Genomic DNA, 16,358 nt, shown 5'->3' with positions numbered 1-16,358 from the left:
CCTATATTCTCCTCTAGGCGTTTTATAGTTTCTGGTCTTACATTTAGATCTTTAATCCATTTTGAGTTTATTTTTGTGTGTGGTGTTAGAAAGTGATCTAGTTTCATTCTTTTACAAGTGGTTGACCAGTTTTCCCAGCACCACTTGTTAAAAGAGATTGTCTTTACTCCATTGTATATTCTTGCCTCCTTTGTCAAAGATAAGGCGTCCATATGTGTGTGGATTTATCTCTGGGCTTTCTATTTTGTTCCATTGATCTATATTTCTGTCTTTGTGCCAGTACCACACTGTCTTGATGACTGTGGCTTTGTAGTAGAGCCTGAAGTCAGGCAAGTTGATTCCTCCAGTTCCATTCTTCTTTCTCAAGATTGCTTTGGCTATTCGAGGTTTTTTTTTATTTCCATACAAATCTTGAAATTATTTGTTCTAGTTCTGTGAAAAATATGGCTGGTAGCTTGATAGGGATTGCATTGAATTTGTAAATTGCTTTGGGTAGTATACTCTTTCACTATATTGATTCTTCCAATCCATGAACATGGTATATTTCTCCATCTATTAGTGTCCTCTTTGATTTCTTTCATCAGTGTTTTATAGTTTTCTATATATAGGTCTTTAGTTTCTTTAGGTAGATATATTCCTAAGTATTTTATTCTTTTCGTTGCAATGGTGAATGGAATTGTTTCCTTAATTTCTTTTTCTACTTTCTCATTATTAGTGTATAGGAATGCAAGGGATTTCTCTGTGTTGATTTTATATCCTGCAACTTTACTATATTGATTGATTAGCTCTAGTAATTTTCTGGTGGAGTCTTTCAGGTTTTCTATGTAGAGGATCATGTCATCTGCAAACAGTCAAAGTTTTACTTCTTCTTTTCCAATTTGGATTCCTTTTATTTCTTTTTCTGCTCTGATTGCTGAGGCCAAAACTTCCAGAACTATGTTGAATAGTAGCGGTGAAAGTGGGCACCCTTGTCTTGTTCCTGACTTTAGGGGAAATGCTTTCAATTTTTCACCATTGAGGATAATGTTTGCTGTGGGTTTGTCATATATAGCTTTTATATTATGTTGAGGTATGTTCCTTCTATTCCTGCTTTCTGGAGAGTTTTTATCATAAATGGATGTTGAATTTTGTCAAAGGCTTTCTCTGCATCTATTGAGATAATCATATGGCTTTTATTTTTCAATTTGTTAATGTGGTATATTACATTGATTTGTGGATATTGAAGAATCCTTGCATCCCTGGGATAAAGCCCACTTGGTCATGGTGTATGATCTTTTTAATGTGTTGTTGGATTCTGATTGCTAGAATTTTGTTAAGGATTTTTGCATCTATGTTCATCAGTGATATTGGCCTGTAGTTTTCTTTTTTTGTAGTATCCTTGTCAGGTTTTGGTATTAGGGTAATGGTGGCCTCATAGAATGAGTTTGGAAGTTTACCTTCCTCTGCAATTTTCTGGAAGAGTTTGAGTAGGATAGGTGTTAGCTCTTCTTGAAATTTTTGGTAGAATTCAGCTGTGAAGCCGTCTGGACCTGGGCTTTTGTTTGCTGGAAGATTTCTGATTACAGTTTCAATTTCTGTGCTTGTGATGGGTCTGTTAATATTTTCTATTTCTTCCTGGTTCAGTTTTGGAAAATTGTACTTTTCTAAGAATTTGTCCATTTCTTCCACGTTGTCCATTTTATTGGCATATAACTGCTGATAGTAGTCTCTTATGATCCTTTGTATTTCTGTGTCGTCTGTTGTGATCTCTCCATTTTCATTTCTAATTTTATTGATTTGATTTTTCTCTCTTTGCTTCTTGATGAGTCTGGCTAACGGTTTGTCAATTTTATTTATCCTTTCAAAGAACCAGCTTTTGGCTTTGTTGATTTTTGCTATGGTCTCTTTTGTTTCTTTTGCATTTATTTCTGCCCTAATTTTTAAGATTTCTTTCCTTCTACTCTTGGGTTCTCCAATTCTTCCTTTTCTAGTTGCTTTAGGTGTAGAGTTAGGTTATTTATTTGACTTTTTTCTTGTTTCTTGAGGTATGCCTGTATTTTTATGAACTTTCCCCTTAGCACTGCTTTTATAGTGTCCCACAGGTTTTGGGTTGTTCTGTTTTCATTTTCATTAGTTTCTATGCATATTTTGATTTCTTTTTTGATTTTTCTGTGATTTGTTGGTTATTCAGAAGTGTTGTTCAACCTCCATATGTTGGAATTTTTAATAGTTTTTCTCCTGTAATTGAGATCTAATCTTAATACATTCTGGTCAGAAAATATGCTTGGAATGATTTCGATTTTTTTGAATTTATCAAGTTTAGATTTATGGCCCAGGATGTGATCTATCCTGGAGAATGTTCCATGAGCACTTGAGAAAAAGGTGAAATTCATTGTTTGGGGGTGAAATGTCCTATAGATATCAATTAGGTCTAACTGGTCTAATGTATCATTTAAAGTTTGCGTTTCTTTGTTGATTTTCTGTTTAGTTGATCTGTCCATAGGTGTGAGTGCGGTATTAAAGTCTCCCACTGTTATTGTGTTATTGTTGATTTCCCCTTTCATACTTGTTAGCATTTGTCTTACATATTGCAGTGCTCCTATATTGGGTGCATATATATTTATAACTGTTATATCTTCTTCTTGGATTGATCCTTTAATCATTATGTAGTGGCCTTCTTTGTCTCTTTTCACAGCCTTTGTTTTAAAGTCTATTTTATCGGATATGAGTATTGCCACTCCTGCTTTCTTTTAGTCTCTGTTTGCATGGAATATCTTTTTCCAGCCCTTCACTTTCATTCTGTATGTGTCCCTTGTTTTGAGGTGGGTCTCTTGTAAGCAGCATATAGAGGGGTCTTGTCTTTGTATCCATTCGGCCAGTCTTTGCCTTTTAGTTGGGGCATTCACCCCATTTATGTTTAAGGTAATTGTTGATAAGTATGATCCTGTTACCATTTACTTTATTGTTTTGGGTTCGGGTTTATACACCCTTTTTGTGTTTCCTGTCTAGAGAAGATCCTTTAGAATTTGTTGGAGAGCTGGTTTGGTGGTGCTGAATTCTCTCAGCTTTTGCTTGTCTGTAAAGCTTTTGATTTCTCCTTCATATTTGAATGAGATCCTTGCTGGGTACAGTAATCTGGGCTGTAGGTTATTTTCTTTCATCACTTTAAGTAGTATGTCTTGCCATTCCCTCCTGGCCTGAAGAGTTTCTATTGAAAGATCGGCTGTTATCCTTATGGGAATCCCCTTGTGTGTTATTTGTTGTTTTTCCCTTGCTGCTTTTAATATTTGTTCTTTGTGTTTGATCTTTGTTAATTTGATTAATATGTGCTTTGGGGTGTTTTGCCTTGGGTTTATCCTATTTGGAACTCTCTGTGTTTCTTGGACTTGGGTGATTATTTCCTTCCCCATTTTAGGGAAGTTTTCAACTATTATCTCCTCAAGGATTTTCTCATGGTCTTTCTTTTTGTCTTCTTCTTCTGGGACTCCTATAATTCGAATGTTGGAGCGTTTCATATCGTCCTGGAGGTCTCTGAGATTGTCCTCATTTCTTTTAATTCGTTTTTCTTGTTTCCTCTCTGATTCATTTATTTCTACCATTCTATCTTCTATTTCACTAATCCTATCTTCTGCCTCCGTTATTCTGCTATTTATTGCCTCCAGCGTGTTTCTGATCTCATTTATTGCGTTATTCATTATATATTGACTCTTTTTTATTTCTTCTAGGTCCTTGTTAAACTTTTCTTTCATCTCCTCAATCCTTGTCTCTAGGCTATTTATCTGTGATTCCATTTTGATTTCAAGATTTTGGATCATTTTCACTGTCAATATTCGGAATTCTTTCTCAGGTAGATTCCCTACCTCTTCCTCTTTTGTTTGGTTTGGTGGGCAACTCTCCTGTTCCTTTACCTGCTGAGTATTCCTCTGTCTCTTCATCTTGATTATATTGCTGCGTTTGGGGTGGCCTTTTTATATTGTGGTAATTTGTGGAGTTCTCTTTATTATGGAGCTTCCTCACTGTGGGTGGGGTTGTATCAGTGGCTTGTCTAGGTTTCCTGGTTAGGGAGGCTTGTGTTGGAGTTCTGGTGGGTGGAGCTGGGTTTCTTCTCTCTGGAGTGCAGTGGAGTGACCAGTAATGGGTTATGAGACGTCAAAGGTTTTGGAGTAACTTTGAACTGCCTGTATATTGAAGCTCAGGGGTGTGTTCCTGTTTTGCTGGAGAATTTGTGTGGTATGTCTTGTTCTGGAACTTGTTGGCCCTTGGGTGGAGCTTGGTTTCAGTGTAGGTATGGAGGCATTTGATGAGCTCCTATTGCTTAATGTTCCCTGAATTCAGGAGTTCTCTGATGTTTTCAGGCTTTGGACTTAAGCCTCCTGCTTCTGGTTTTCAGTTTTATTTTTACAGTAGCCTTTAGACTTCTCCATCTATACAGCACCGATGATAAAACGTCTAGGTTAAAGATGAAAAGTTTCTCCACATTGAGGGACACTCATATAGGTTCACTGAGTTACAAGGAGAAGAGAAGAGGGAGGGGGTAGTTAGAGGTGACTGGAATGAGATGTGGTGAGATCAAAAGAGGAGAGAGCAAGCTAGCCAGTAGTCACTTCCTTATGTGCGTTCCATAGTCTGGACCGCTCAGAGGTATTTACGGAGTTAAACAGGGAAGAGGACAGGGAGGAAGTAGACAGAGGTGGCCAGGAGGATAAGAGAGAGGAATGAGAAGGAGAGAGACAAATCCTGCCAGTAACCAGTTCCTTAGGTGTTCTCCACCGTCTGGAACACACAGAGATTCACCGAGTTGGAGAGAGAAGAGATGGGGGAGAAAAGAGACAGAGGCCACCTGGTGGAGAAAAAGAAGAGTCCAAAGGAGGAGAGAGTGGTCAAGCCAGTAATCTCGCTCTCAGGTAAAATTGGGTAGTGAAGTTTGGGTTTTTAAATGTACAAAATTGACAACAAAAACCAAAGAGCAAAGATTAAAAATCTAGAGTAGATGTTGGATTTTCAAAAATACAATATTAAAGAAAAGAAGCAGAAGGAAAAAGGAAAAAAGAAAAAAAAAAGAAAAGAAAAAAAAGCCACAAGAATTATTAAAAAACACCAATAACCACCCAAAGACTATATATGGTGTTTGCCTTAAAAAAAAAACTTTTTTTATTTGAATAGTAATAATAGGTTATAGAAATAAAAATTAGAGGAGAAACAGAAGACTTAACTATTAAAAAAAAAGTTAGAAAAAAAAAAAGGAATGATTTTAAAAATACTGAAGATATATCTGGCCCTTCTCTGATGTTGTGGGCAGTGTGGGGTCAGTTCCAAGGCGGTTCCCTCTGTTTAACTTCTTTATGCTGGTTTTTTAGGCTCACTAGTTCAGTCGCGCTGTGGGGAGGGGGGATGCTGCAAAGAAATAGCGCTGTCGTGTGCACACAGTGTCTCAGCCCCGCTGGACCTGTCCCTTCTCGCGGCGTACAAACCGCTCCGGCTCTACGATGCTCAGCCGGGAACCGTCTGGGGCCGGCCCTAGGCTGCGTGCACTTCCCCGGTCTAAGCCGCTCAGGTTCGGCGCTCAGGTAGCCCTCAGAGGCACAGATTTGGTTGGGACTGCGTTTTGTGCCCTTCTCGGGTCCGAGTAGCTCAGGAGTTTGGCGAGCGCGATCACCGTGACTTGTCGCCTTTTCTGCCTCTGCTGCTCAGTTTTCTGGGTGGACCGCTCGCACCCCTTGTGATGCAGATGGTGACTGTCCAGCACCCCCAGAAGTCTTAGCAAAGAAGCCTGTTTGCAGTTTGGTAAGTAAAGTCTCTCTGGGTCTGCAATTGCCCCTTTCCAGCCCTTACAGTCCCCAGCGGGGGATGGTCTGCAGCCGGCTTTTTCCGTTCCGTCCTTTGTTCTCTGCTCCGTCCTGGTGGTGTCTTATGTTCGAGCTTTTCGCGTGGTAGCTATCCCACAGTCTGGTTTGCTAGCCCAAGTTAGATCATTCTGGTTGCGCGAGGGGCGTTCCTGCCCGATTCTTACAAAGCACTGCAGCCCGCGCCTCCCGCGCTTCCCTGCCCTGCCCCCACTTCCTAGTGGCGGATGCAGGCGTCTGTGCTGCTTTTCTGCTGGGGGAGTTACTGTTGGGCTTGTAATCTCTTGGTTTTAATTATTTATTTATTTTTCCTTTCCTGTTATGTTGGCCTCTGTGTTTCCAAGGCTCGCCACAGACTCGGCAGGGAGAGTGCTTCCTGGTGTTTGGAAACCTCTCTTCTTAAAATTCCCTTCCCGGGACAGGCTTCCCTTCCCGGGATGGAGCTCCCTCCCCACCTCCTTTGTCTCCTTCTTCGTCTTTTATATTTTTTCCTACCTGTTTTTGAAGACAATGGTCTGTTTTTCTGGTTGCCTGATGTCCTCTGCCAGCCTACAGAAGTTTTTTTGTGGAGTTTGCTCAGCGTTGAAATGTTCTTTTGAGGAATTTGTGAGGGAGAAAGTGGTCTTCCCGTCCTATTCCTCTGCCATCTTAGGACCGCCTCCCATTCATTATTTTTGAAAAGCTCCTATGACTTATCAAAAACCCCCCAAAATCTCGATTACAAAATAAGCAGAAGAATTGAATAGACAATTACTTCAAAAAGTATATGCAGATGGCCAACAGGCACATGAAAGGATTCTCAGCATCACTAATCATCAGGGCAATGCAAATCAAAACCACAATGAGATATCTCCTCACACCAGTCAGAATGGCTATCATTAAGAACACAACAAATGTTGGTGAGGATGTAGAGAAACAGGAACCATCATACACTGTTGGTGAGAATGTAAATTGGTGCAATTACTGTGGAAAACAATATGGGGTTTCCTCAAAAATCTAAAAATAGTGCTACTAGCAATTCCACTCCTAGATATATATCCAAAAAACAAAACCCACTAATTTGTAAAAATACATGCACTTCCATGTTTATAGCAGCATTATTTACAATTACCAAGGTATTAGATAAATAAACGTATAACACATCTTCATATATATATATATATATATATATATATATATATATAAAAGCATACCACTCAACCATAAATAAGAATGAAATTTTGCCATTTGAAACACTATGGGTGGACTTGGAGGGCATCATGCTAAGTAAAATAAGTCAGAGGAAGAGAAATACTGTATGATATATAAAAACTACAGCAAACTAGTGAATATAACAAAAGAAGCAGACTTAAGGAACAAACTAGTGGCTACCACTTTGAACAGGGAAGCAGGAGGGGCAGAGAGAAACAAATGGTTATTATGGGATTACATGAAATCATCTGCATGAAACTTAAAAATTGTAAAGTATTATAGAAATCAAAACTTCTTTTATTCAATTAAAAAAATCCAACGTATCGATAGGTACTATATTATTATCATCATTTACACATAAAACTCAAAAGTTACAGACTTTGAAGACAACTTATGACCCAAATTCCACGTATCTACCATCACACCTTCCTTAACATGATCTGGATATAACAAAGAGTAGAGTATACTTCCCAGAAGTGAAAGAAAGCTAATGTAGCTGAGAGGTGAGAGTAGAGGGGCTGTAGATGCCACTTCAAGGAGTTAGAATTTATCCCAAAGGCAATGAGAAGATGCTAAAAGGTTTTAAATATGGAGGAATGAAATTATACATTATGATTGTTTTGACCAGGGGTCTGCAAACATATTTTGTAAAGCACCAGAGAGTAAATATTTTAGGCTCTACAAGCCAGATACTCTCCTGCAACCACTCAACTCTGCCATTGTAAAGCAGTCATACACATTACATAAGTAAGTTTGGCTATGTTTCAATACCACTTCATTTATGGATATGAAAATCTGAATTTGAATATCATATATTTTAAATATCATACATTTTGAAGTATATTGACACTATTTTTCTTTTCTTTTTTTTTTTTAAATGATTTAAAACTGTAAAAAGCCATTTGGGGGCTAAATTTGCTTGGTAGGCCATAGTTTGCTGACCTCTAATTTAGAAGATGATCACTTAGGCTATGTGTAAAGTAGACAAAGAGGTCCTTTTTGGCTCATTTCATCAGGTCTAGTACCTACATACTTACTTTTTAATATTCAAGGTCTGCTCTATCATGCTATATATGTCTTTTATCTCTCTACCACCAACAGATATGCTAATGCAAAAAGAATATTCTCAGGTTAAGCATTACATTTTATTTGTGACCCCTTTGTGTTCAGTGTAGTCATATTTTTATTCTTTAAGGATGAGATATCTTAGGGGTAGAAGGTAATTTATAGGTAAGAATAGTACTATTTATTTTATAAATTTTTAAATCCAAAGAGGTAATAATTCTTAGTATATAGGCTAGATCATAATTTAAATAGTAATAATTGATTAGAAAACATGATAAATTCTTTAGACAATTTTAAAGTGGAGCATCAAATGTATAGGGTAGATTCATAAGCTTAAATGGAACTTTAAGGCCTTAATGCTCTCTTAAGTCTTTTAATGCTCCTTAAAGGCAGACCTTGGGCTATAAATAAAAAGTTACATATGAAGAATAAGGATGTAGCATTTTGATTGTTCACTTTTACAATAAAAAGGAAAGCAAAAGTATCTCTCTCATTTCCTTATTTTAGATTTTTATCTCTTACTAGTAAAAATCCTCATGGGTTAAGGTTAGCCTATTACTAGGAAGTATGTTTGGTTTTAAACAAACATGGAAAATAAAATAAAATAAAATAACATGGAGACTTTATATTGTTACTGCCTAGAAAGTGAAAGTGAAAGTGAAGTTGCTCAGTAGTATCTGACTTTTTGTGATCTCATGGACTGTAGTAGCCCACCAGGCTCCTCCATCCATGGGATTCTCCAGGCAAGAGTACTGGAGTGGGTTGCCATTTCCTTCTCCAGAACTGAGACTAAATGCTGAAACAGATATGATTTGAAAAGAAGTTTGTAAGATGGCTTTGATGAGTATGAATGTGTGCTCTCTCGTGTCTGACACTTTGCGACCCTGTGGACTTGCAGCCCACCAGGCTTTGATGATTATGTATTGGTTAATACAATAGTTAATGTAGCATAAATTATAGAACAGTATAATAATACACTGGGAAAGAAAGTTTATCAGACATTAAACATATAAATATTCATCTCTTTAGTTATTATTTTGGCTAGAAAGAAGCCTGGGACTACAGACATAAAAAAATAAGGAAATAGGAAGAAAATCTACCTTTATTGCTGAGTAGTGGCAGAGGTGAGGAGGAAATAAAGTGACAAAGTCACTTGGGTCAGAAAAATCTAAGAAGTGTTATAATTAAATTTCTGACACTGTGATGTATTAATGCATAGACTTTGGTGAAAATAATAAAATGTTCCCTTAATATACTAATATGCCTGATCAATGTGACCTAACAAAATACAGACAACCAACAAATAACAAAAAGTTCATACATTTGAAGTAATTAGAGAGATTTTTTTCCATGATCAATGAGTGCACAAAGCGCAGTTTAATTGAGTGATATGAAATTAGAATTTAAACAGCAAACTCATTTCAAAGACAAGATAAACTAATATCATGAACCCATATTAACATCTAAAGCATCAAAGCTTACAGTACAAAACGTCTTCACTATACAGAAGATTCAGATAAAAGAGCCTTCTCGAAGTTTTTGTTGTTTTCAAGATTTTTTGACAGCAATGAAATTTCTATGGAGCAGGATGTGCTGAAAATCAGGAACACCACCTTTGTTTATCTGATCTCATTGTGGCAAAAGATCTTATAAAATAAGAACCTAATACAGAGCACAAAGATGTGTAAGAAACTAGTCTATTTTACTGTTCCATAACTAATAAGTTGAGGATTAAAGCTTATTTGAACTGTTTGAACTTATATTCTCTTTGGATCTACTTTGCACTGTGGTCACTTTAAAAATACAAATGAGAACATTCAAACTATTACTTCTCAATAAAACCTATGGGACAAACTGAGCACATTCAAGATCTCGGGGACATGTCTTGTCCTGTGTCCTGGTTTCTGAAGCTGTACTTCTATAGGGAATGGATTAGAAAGAAATTTAAGCCTGTTAGATACAAAGGTGTCATCCTCTGACATCAAAGTACACGAGGAGAGACATTGAAGAATTATAAATTCTTAGAAAACATAAAAAATCCTTTGGGTCTGCCAAGGAAAATGTCAGCAAGTCAAAAGAGGCTAGGTGGCTATTGACCAGTTTCATGAAGGCAAAGCTGCAAGCCAAGATGGAATAATGCTTTCCCACCATGTGTCGAAGGCACAAATGACACTAATCCTTTTTAATGGTCACAAAAGCTGACAACTTACTCAGCGTTAGAACTGAAGGCACAAAATCATCCCAAGGAATGACTCACCATAAACAGGTCCCGAGCACCAATGTCAACAGCTAACAGAAATGCCTTTTCAAATCTTTGGTACCTGTAAGGGAGAAATGTTATGTTGTGAACAAAACTATAGAAGAGGAGAGAGCAGTTTGTTTAATGTACTTATATGCTATTGTTTTTGTTCTGATAAAAATATTCTAAAATAGTAGGGACTTCACCTGCTGGGATCTTCCCTGTGTGAACTCTTATTGTACTTAGGAGGTGCTGATGCACACAGCCTGTGGAGGGGTTCAGTGTAACTGTCAAGCACAAACATAACCAGATTAGGTGCTTCTAAATGTAGAGAAATGATAGCTTAAGAAATACATTTTCTCATTATTTTTTCCTTTGTTCTATTTTGTTGTGTAAGTGGAAAGTAGGAGGATATGGACAGTACAGCAGGATAAGAGCAATTAATAAATCATATAATTATATTTTATGTTTCTTAGGTAACAGTTGAGAAGTCAAATGTTGCATTTTTACAAAACTCTCATATTTTTGATCTAGGGTAAAAACATCCCCTGCTGTTGTAAATGAAAATAATAAGTGGCTTCTAAGTATTTTAAGAAGGTATTCCTTTTCTACTATTTCATCACAATCATACTATCTTTCCCTGAGGTATAACTAAGAATGTTCTTTGTGAGAACAAACTTTAGTTTACATTAATTACCTCTACAGAAAATTTAAAGTCCTGAGAGAAAAGCATGTCATAAACATATAATTTGCACAGGATTATGGAATAAAAGGTAATCTATGCTGAAACTTCCACACATGTAATAATCAGTTTTTCTGACTCAAGAAACAAGCAGATATATAACCAAGTTCTGTTCTATATTGTGAAATATGATGGTTTAAAATATACTAAATTTTCACATAAAACATGGCAGAAATGTGGAATATTATTATTAACAGAGTATATAAAGTTTATTAGTGAAATAGCTAATATAATTAAAATTCAAACAAGGCTTATTATTATTCCATATGAGCTGGTAGGCCAGAAACTGAAACACTCTGTAATTTCCATACTGTGTTTGATAGTTGTTCTCCCATCTACTCTCTGATTCTTCTTACTGGTATCTCCAGTAAGGCAGCTGCGACCGGCGCAGTAAGCGCAGGCGGCTGCGACTAGCACACTAAGCACGGCTGGGAGGAGCTACCCCGCGTCTGAGGTCGGGCACTGCGGCCGGGAGGAGCCACCCAGCGCTGAGGCCAGGGGCGGCGGCCAGGAGGAGCCACTCCACGCCCGAGGCCAGGGGGAGCAACCGCACATCCAAGGAGCGGTGGCTGCGCGGGTGCAGGAGGGCCTAGAGGAGCCATCCCATGTTGAAGCTCAGGAAGGGTGGCAGTGAAGCGATACCCCCGATCCAAGGTAAGGAGCAGTGGCTGTGCTATGCTGGAGCAGCCCTGAAGAGACACCCCACGGCCAAGGTAAGAGAAACCCATGTAAGATGGTAGGTGTAGCAAGAGGGCATCGGAGGGCATACACACTGAAACCATACTCACAGAAAACTAGTCAATCTAATCACACTAGGACCACAGCCTTGTCTAACTCAATGAAACTAAGCCATGCGTGCAGGGCAACCCAAGACAGGTGGGTCATGGTGGAGAGGTTTGACAGAATGTGGTCCACTGGAGAAGGGAATGGAAAACCACTTCAGTATTCTTGCCTTGAGAACCCCATGAACAGTATGAAAAGGCAAAATGATAGGATACTAAAAGAGGAACTCCCCAGGTCAGTAGGTGCCCAATATGCTACTGGAGATCGGTGAAGAAATAACTCCAGAAAGAATGAAGGGATGGAGCCAAAGCAAAAACAATACCCAGCTGTGGATGTGACTGGTGATAGAACCAAGGTCCAATGCTGTAAAGAGCAATATTGCATAGGAACCTGGAATGTCAGGTCCATGAATCAAGGCAAATTGGAAGCAGTCAGACAAGAGATGGCAAGGGTGAACGTCGACATTCTAGGAATCAGCGAACTAAAATGGACTGGAATGGGTGACTTTAACTAAGATGACCATTGTATCTACTACTGCGGGCAGGAATCCCTCAGAAGAAATGGAGTAGCCATCATGGTCAACAAAAGAGTCCGAAATGCAGTACTTGGATGCAGTCTCAAAAACAACAGAATGATCTGTTGGTCTCCAAGGCAAACCATTCAATATCACAGTAATCCCAAGTCTATGCCCCAACCAGTAACACTGAAGAAGCTGAAGTTGAACGGTTCTATGAAGACTTACAAGACTTTTTAGAACTAACACACAAAAAAGATACCTTTTCATTATAGGGGACTGGAATGCAAAAGTAGGAAGTCAAGAAACACCTGGAGTAACGGGCAAATTTGGCCTTGGAATGCGGAATGAAGCAGGGCAAAGACTAATAGAGTTTTGCCAAGAAAATGCACTGGTCATAGCAAACACCCTCTTCCAACAACACAAGAGAAGACTCTACACATGGACATCACCAGATGGTCAACACCGAAATCAGATTGATTATATTCTATGCAGCCAAAGATGGAGAAGCTCTATACAGTCAACAAAAACAAGACCAGGAGCTGACTGTGGCTCAGACCATGAACTCCTTATTACCAAATTCAGACTTAAATTGAAGAAAGTAGGGAAAACCGCTAGACCATTCAGGTATGACCTAAATCAAATCCCTTATGATTATACAGTGGAAGTGAGAAATAGATTTAAGGGCCTAGATCTGATAGATAGAGTGCCTGATGAACTATGGAATGAGGTTCGTGACATTGTACAGGAGACAGGGATCAAGACCATCCCCATGGAAAAGAAATGCAAAAAAGCAAAATGGCTGTCTGGGGAGCCCTTACAAATAGCTGTGAAAAGAAGAGAAGCAAAAAGCAACGGAGAAAAGGAAAGATATAAGCATCTGAATGCAGAGTTCCAAAGAAGATCAAGAAGAGATAAGAAAGCCTTCTTCAGCAATCAATGCAAAGAAATAGAGGAAAACAACAGAATGGGAAAGACTAGAGATCTCTTCAAGAAAATTAGAGATACCAAGGGAACATTTCATGCAAAGATGGGCTTGATAAAGGACAGAAATGGTATGAACCTAACAGAAGCAGAAGATGTTTAAGAAGAGGTGGCAAGAATACATGGAAGAACTGTACAAAAAAGATCTTCACAACCCGGATAATCACGATGGTGTGATCACTCACCTAGAGCCAGACATCCTGGAATGTGAAGTCAAGTGGGCCTTAGAAAGCATCACTATGAACAAAGCTAGTGGAGGTGATGGAATTCCAGTAGAGCTATTTCAAATCCTGAAAGATGATGCTGTGAAAGTGCTGCACTCAATATGCCAGCACATTTGGACAACTCAGCAGTGGCCAGAGGACTGGAAAAGGTCAGTTTTCATTCCAATCCCAAAGAAAGGCAATGCCAAAGAATGCTCAAACTATTGCACAATTGCCCTCATCTCACATGCTAGTAAAGTAATGCTCAAAATTCTACAAGCCAGGCTTCAGCAATATGTGAACCATGAACTTCCTGACGTTCAAGCTGATTTTAGAAAAGGCAGAGGAACCAGAGATCAAATTGCCAGCATCCGCTGGATCATGGAAAAAGCAAGAGTTCCAGAAAAATATCTATTTCTGATTTATTGACTATGCCAAAGCCTTTGACTGTGTGGATCACGATAAACTATGGAAAATTCTGAAAGAGATGGGAATACCAGACCACCTGACCTGCCTCTTGAGAATCATCTGTATGCAGGTCAGGAAGCAACAGTTAGAACTGGACATGGAACAACAGACTGGTTCCAAATAGGAAAAGGAGTATGTCAAGGCTGTATATTGTCACCCTGCTTTTTTAACTTATATGCAGAGTACATCATGAGAAACGCTGGACTGGAAGAAACACAAGCTGGAATCGACTGCCGGGAGAAATATCAATAACCTCAGATATGCAGATGACACCACCCTTATGGCAGAAAGCAAAGAGGAACTAAAAAGCCTCTTGATGGAAGTGAAAGAGGAGAGTGAAAAAGTTGGCTTAAAGCTCAACATTCAGCAAACGAAGATCATGGCATCTGGTCCCATCACTTCATGGGAAATAGATGGGGAAACAGTGGAAACAGTGTCAGACTTTATTTTTCTGGGCTCCAAAATCACTGCAGATGGTGATTGCAGCCATGAAATTAAAAGATGCTTACTCCTTGGAAGAAAAGTTATGACCAACCTAGATAGTATATTCAAAAGCAGAGACATTACTTTGCTGACTAAGGTCCGTCTAGTCAAGGCTATGGTTTTTCCAGTAGTCATGTACGGATATGAGAGTTGGACTGTGAAGAAGGCTGAGCGCCAAAGAATTGATGCTTTTGAACTTTGGTGTTGGAGAAGACTCTTGAGAGTCCCTTGGACTGCAAGGAAATCTAACCAGTCCATTCTGAAGGAGATCAACCCTGGGATTTCTTTGGAAGGAATGATGCTAAAGCTGAAACTCCAGTACTTTGGTCACCTCATGCGAAGTGTTGACTCATTGGAAAAGACTTTGATGCTGGGAGGGATTGGGGGCAGGAGAAGAAAGGGACGACAGAGGATGAGATGGCTGGATGGCATCACTGACTCGATAGACATAAATCTGAGTGAACTCCGGGAGTTGTTGATGGACATGGAGGCCTGGTGTGCTGCAATTCATGGGGTCGCAAAGAGTTGGACACGACTGGGCGACTGAACTGAACTGAACTTTCAGCTATGGAAGATCAGAAGAAAACTGTGTTCACTTTTGTTCCAGGAAAAATGGCTGACTCTATATAGTAGACGTGGGATGTAATAAGGAAGAGGACAGAAGATCAACAAGTTGTACTATTAATACTATTCATAGATTTACTGCCATTTTGCATTTGTTCCTACCCACTACATTGAAACTTGTCTAGCAATAGTAATTATTCATCTTCTAAGATAAGTTCTTATCTTGTGTGCTCTTTCAGCCACATCTGATCCTATTAACTTCCCCTACTTGAAACTCTCTTTCTTTGCATTTGGAGATCCATTCTTGCATTTGGAGATTCATCTTTTGTTTTCTCAACTCTTAGATTTCACCTTCTTAGTCTCTTTTTTAACTTTTTTCTGCCTATTCCATGAAGGAGTAGGCTGTAACCTACTCAGATAGGGTTACTACCTCAGTAATCCTAACTGCTCCTATGGCATTGATACCTCAAAGACACAAATCTCTAGTATCCATTTATTTCTGGAGCTCTAAACTCTTTTGTTCCAGGTATCTCTAATTTAACATGTCTAGTATGTCCACTAATATGCAATGGCACCCCACTCCAGTACTCTTGCCTGGAAACCATGGATGGAGGAGCCTGGTGGGCTGCAGTCCATGGGGTCTCTAAGAGTCAGACATGACTGAGTGACTTCACTTTTACTTTTCACTTTCATGCATTGGAGGAGGAAATGGCACCCCATTCCAGTATTCTTCCTTGGAGAATCCCAGGGACGGAGGAGCCTGGTGGGCTGCCGTCATGGAGTTGCACAAAGTCGGACATGACTGAAGTGACTTAGCAGCAGCAGCAGCTGTATGTCTGTTGACATACCAGTTTGGCAGCCATATATGTGATTCATTGGAATTGGTAAATATGAAATTAAGGTGAGCAGCTTAGGAGGTATGGTTCCTTCTAGGTAAGAGGTAATGATTCACATTATGATAAAATGAAAGAATTGGCATTGGCATCTGGTGGTATGATCAACCAAAAATACCAAAGGATGCTCCCAACTAGACTGCTTATAAAATACATCTTAAAGTACAACATAAGATTCTTAAAGAAAAAAAAGGAAATTTCCAAGGATAACACATTTTCAATTAAAAAAAATAACCAACTAACCAAAGTTCCTTGACTGAAACTAGGATCCATAAGCAGAGATCAAAAATGGGGAAAAGGGCAGAACTACTCTGGCCATCACCCTCAGAAGACTGAGCCTTGACCAAGTCTTAAGGTAAAGGTGGTTAACTTGAGACTTCTGACTAAGCCAGGGGCTAAAATGATCC

The 16,358-nt window shown here is 39.0% G+C and overlaps 1 protein-coding gene across 1 annotated transcript in view; it reads right to left on the bottom strand.

Annotated features, from left to right (window-relative positions):
- WDPCP (WD repeat containing planar cell polarity effector) overlaps positions 1-16,358 on the bottom strand; it is a 284,886-nt gene that overhangs the window by 119,161 nt on the left and 149,367 nt on the right. Inside the window, exon 13 of the mRNA XM_068966787.1 lies at positions 10,336-10,399. Coding sequence (XP_068822888.1) covers positions 10,336-10,399 — 64 coding nt within the window. The remainder of the gene's footprint in view (positions 1-10,335; positions 10,400-16,358) is intronic.

This window comes from Capricornis sumatraensis, chromosome 1 (assembly GCF_032405125.1).
Source record: "Capricornis sumatraensis isolate serow.1 chromosome 1, serow.2, whole genome shotgun sequence".
Taxonomy (NCBI): Eukaryota; Metazoa; Chordata; class Mammalia; order Artiodactyla; family Bovidae; genus Capricornis; species Capricornis sumatraensis.
Note: the sequence above shows the minus strand (reverse complement) of the source record. Positions and strands in the feature narration are given on the sequence as shown.